General features: G+C 32.8%; 1 protein-coding gene across 1 annotated transcript; it reads left to right on the top strand.

The window, feature by feature from the left end:
- Positions 1-1,394: 1,394 nt before the first annotated feature.
- On the top strand, positions 1,395-4,092 carry LOC103439824 (S-type anion channel SLAH2-like). Its single transcript, XM_070824997.1, has 5 exons — positions 1,395-1,665; positions 1,757-2,242; positions 2,368-3,145; positions 3,238-3,265; positions 3,364-4,092. The coding sequence occupies exons 1-5, from the start codon at positions 1,501-1,503 to the stop codon at positions 3,713-3,715; spliced, it is 1,809 nt and encodes a 602-aa protein (XP_070681098.1). The 5' UTR covers positions 1,395-1,500; the 3' UTR covers positions 3,716-4,092.
- The last annotated feature ends 275 nt before the right edge of the window (positions 4,093-4,367 follow it).

The following is a 4,367-nucleotide window of genomic DNA, read 5'->3' on the forward strand; positions in this document are numbered from 1 at the left end:
ATAAAACCCAAATTTAAAAGTGATTGCCATGTAAGAAAGTAATTGACCTATTAATACAAAATATTTACAACTTGTACCACAACATTCAAAATAAATCAATAAATATTATTACTCACCTTAATTACAATGAACAAATAAGTTCTTGCATATTATTACCCCTAACACACACACACACACACACATATATATATACACATATATACGTTCAAATGTATATAGTACTACCACAAGCTCAATATATATATGTATGTACGTATGTATGCACATTACTACATATATGATCAAAGATATTATACTAATTAATTTAATCTACCTATATGTAAATTTATGATGAGCAAATAACGTATATTTTGTAGGTATATTATTTTGTATGTATCATCATATATATTGGGCACATTTTATTATTATATGAACAAAATAATAGGTAAACTAGTATTGAATAAAATAATAATATTTTTTTATGTAGGTACATTATTTTACATACATTGGGTTTGCTTCATAATGTAGGTAAATTATTTTGCATGTATTTTACATACAGTGGGGAAATTATTTTGCTTTTTTTAAGCAATCTAACATTTTAAAATTCGAATAGTAGGTGCACTGAATCAAATTACATTTTTTGTAGGTACATTATTTTGCATACATTGGGTTTGCTTTATTATGTAGGTAAATTATTTTGCATGTATTTTACATACAGTGGGGAAATTATTTTGCTTTTTTTAAGCAATCTAACATTTTAAAATTCGAATAGTGGGTGCACTAAATCAAATAACATTTTTTGTAGGTAAATTATTTTGCACAAATTTTTACGTATACCAGACATTTTTTTTATTTTTTATTTTTGTTATATATATGTGTGTGAAATAATTTACCTACATTTATATGTAAAATATAATTTGTTCACTTAACTAAGCATGTATTATTACATATATTAGGCATGTTTTGTTGTTATTATATATTAGGCAATAAATTTATTATTTATTATTTTTCGTAAAATCATTAATTCTCACTTACAATCTATATGGAACTAATTGTGTACATCAAACATTCAAATAGGGGTGTTTTGGGCGTTAAATTTTTTTAAATGTGTAAAGTCAAATATAATTAATGAATTTGCTGATGTGGAATCTAGTTAATGGGTTTTATTTGAGTAAAAAACTTATGACGGGTTTTATGTGGAGAAAATTAAATTTCAGGGGCTAAAGTCATATTTTCAGAAGTTTTTATTAGCTTGGTTTGACATATGTGTATTTACTTGTAATGCAATTAATAAAATGAATTTTTTACTCATGAGTCGTGAAACATTTTTCATCACATTATTTATTTGTTCAACGATTAGTATAAAAAACTTGATATCACATTCAAAGCACACCATGTTTGAAGTGCCTATATATACATGATAAATTTTTAATTACACTGCACCAGAAATGAGTGGTCATCTGTTTATGTACTGCAGATTGAGCTGCATTTCTTAACGTTTTCTGGTTTAATTTTTTTTAAATGATGGATAAAAGCAAAATTTTGGATACTGAGAAACAGAATTCTATTGAACTTCCAGCTCTCATCAAGCATATATCATCAAATGAAGTGGCTGGCTTTGATAATGTTGAGGAGACTATATTTCTACAGCCAAGTGACCTTCAACCAATCAGTCCATCAGCTAAAGTAAGTGCATCTTCAACTTTATCTTCGTGTCGATCACAAAGACCATGCATATATATAAATTTCTAATTTATATTATGTAATATTATGCCAGGGAATTGAAACGGCTGATTTAGAAAGCATAGTTGATGAATCTGATCCCCGAATTCATCAAAGCGTTTATTCTGTTTCTATTAGCATGCCACCATCACCAATGGAAATTCATTTACAGAATAGCAAAAAGATGATGTTCAGTGGCGAAACAAGTTTCAACAATGGAATTCCAAATTCTTCCGCTGAGACTGAGAGTGCTGGCAGCGAACTGCCAAAAGTCATAAAATGTCACTCTCAGCCAATACTTCATAGCTCTGCCCTTGAGGAGGCAGTTAGCACTGGATGTATTTCTTATCATCCAGGTGTTGAAAGGTTGAAAGATAGAAGGTTTGATACTTTCAAAACATGGTCCTGGAAGCTTGATAGGCAGACACCAAGTGCGGCGCAAGCAAAGAATGGTAATAATGCACAAAATGTAGAAATTGAACGTTTGCCTGCAGACCGATACTTTGATGCACTCGAAGGGCCAGAGTTAGAAACCCTTAGGGTATGTAATGTGTCTTTCGTATACTGCTCTTTTTTTCCAAGTTATGATCTTCAATATTAATTTTTTCTTTTCAACTGTGTCTTGTTAATCATTATTTTTCTCTCAACTTTAATTTGATCAAACAGGATTCAGAAGAAATACTCCTTCCAGAAGACAAACAATGGCCATTTCTTCTCCGGTATCCAGTTTCTTCATTTAGCATATGCCTCGGTGTTAGCAGCCAAGCAATTTTGTGGAAGGTCCTTCCTACCTCATCCTCCACAAAATTTCTCCACTTAAGCTTAACACCAAATCTAGTTCTGTGGTGCATTTCTGTTGCTCTTGTAGCTATGGTTGCTTGTATATACCTTCTAAAAGTGATCTTTTACTTTGAAGCAGTTCGTCGTGAGTATTTCCACCCAATTCGTGTCAACTTCTTCTTTTCCCCATGGATAGCCCTCTTGTTCTTAACTCTTGGAATACCACCTTCATTTGCTAACAAACTGAACCCAGCTATTTGGTACATCCTTATGACCCCAATCTTGTGCCTCGAGCTTAAAATCTATGGACAATGGATGTCAGGAGGCCAACGTAGGCTTTCAAAGGTAGCCAATCCTGTTAACCATCTAGCAATTGTCGGGAACTTTGTGGGAGCATTGCTAGGCGCATCAATGGGACTAAAAGAAGGACCAATTTTTTTCTTTGCTGTTGGGTTGGCTCACTATGCAGTTTTATTTGTAACTCTCTACCAGAGGCTTCCAACAAATGAAACTGTAATCCCAAAGGATCTTCATCCTGTATTCCTTTTGTTTGTTGCAGCACCAAGTGTAGCTTCCATGGCATGGGCAAGAATCCATGGCTCCTTTGGTTACGGTTCACGAATTTTGTACTTCATTGCTTTGTTCCTTTATCTCTCACTGGCAAGTATAACCTGAACCTAGTTCCAATACTTAAGGATTTTGTTAAGACTAGTAATTTTAACATTTTTAATCCTCCTTTGCTGTTTGTACAGGCAGTTCGGGTTAATTTCTTCAGAGGATTTAAGTAAGATGCCACTTCCATTCATTTCTATGGCTAATCGGAAAATAAGATTGCATATTTACACTTCAAGTTTCTAACATTTATTTGCATTTGGTCTATAGGTTTTCTTTGGCATGGTGGGCATATACTTTCCCGATGACTGGTGCTGCCATTGCAACCATCAGGTACTCGAACGAAGTCACGAATCCGGTAACACAAGCTCTGGCTGTCATACTCTCTCTCACTGCCACGATCATAGTCACTATTCTCCTCATAGTAACTATATTGCATGCCTTTGTGCTCCAAGACCTCTTCCCCAATGACATTGCAATTGCCATCAGTGATAGAAATCCTAAACTAAACAAGAAGTGGTTCCACCTCAGACATGGAAGCTCGGACACCAGGGACATTGACAAATTCTTGAAATCAACAAGAAGTTTAGAAAATAAAGATTTAGAAGATGCCAAGCTATGAAGTTTGAATAACGATTACATGTAAGATATTAAGTCCACTAGTCGAACATATAAATATGGTATTAAGTCCATGCTCGAACATGTGAGGAACATAGGTTCGAAATTTAATAGTTCCCGTGAACATGTGTCGAGTGAAAAACATATCTTAGTTAGTAAATTAATAAGAGTAGGTCAAAAATATGATTGCTGAATTGTACAATATTGTGAGAGAAGGGTGATGGTAATATAGTGTGTGTGTGTGTGATAGTTTTCTGGAACCGCAAGAGAAAAAGGTCAATGAGTTTGCGTAACCAATTGTATTATTGAAAACTAGCATCTTGCCACACGTGTCTGGCAATTGACTATTTTTTGTCTGATAATGTATTATCTATTATTTTATTTTTTTGTTTAACTTTACTTGTTTTAGTCATTGTTTTTTATTTAAGTAAGCGTGTGACAATTGCCATTTGTGTGTTAAATCAAAGTTTTTTTTACTAAGAAAGTCAAATTTTTTACTAAGAAAGTCAAATTTTGTTTTTTGTTTGTTTGAATTTTTTATTTTTATTTTTTAAATTGAAGGAGAGAGGAAGAGAGTGAGAGAACATGGGAGTCGGTAGAGGGAGAGCGATTTCTTTTTAATTTTTAATTATTTACTATTTTTTTAAATTAGAGAT

Source organism: Malus domestica, chromosome 07 (genome assembly GCF_042453785.1).
Source record: "Malus domestica chromosome 07, GDT2T_hap1".
NCBI classification, from domain to species: domain Eukaryota; kingdom Viridiplantae; phylum Streptophyta; class Magnoliopsida; order Rosales; family Rosaceae; genus Malus; species Malus domestica.

Coding starts and splice junctions, on each gene's coding strand:
- LOC103439824 (XM_070824997.1), top strand. CDS start 1,501: ATGATGGATAAAAGCAAAATTTTGGATACTGAGAAACAGAATTCTATT. Junction 2,243..2,367: donor CAGAGTTAGAAACCCTTAGG/GTATGTAATGTG, acceptor TTGATCAAACAG/GATTCAGAAGAAATACTCCT. Junction 3,146..3,237: donor CCTTTATCTCTCACTGGCAA/GTATAACCTGAA, acceptor TTGTACAGGCAG/TTCGGGTTAATTTCTTCAGA.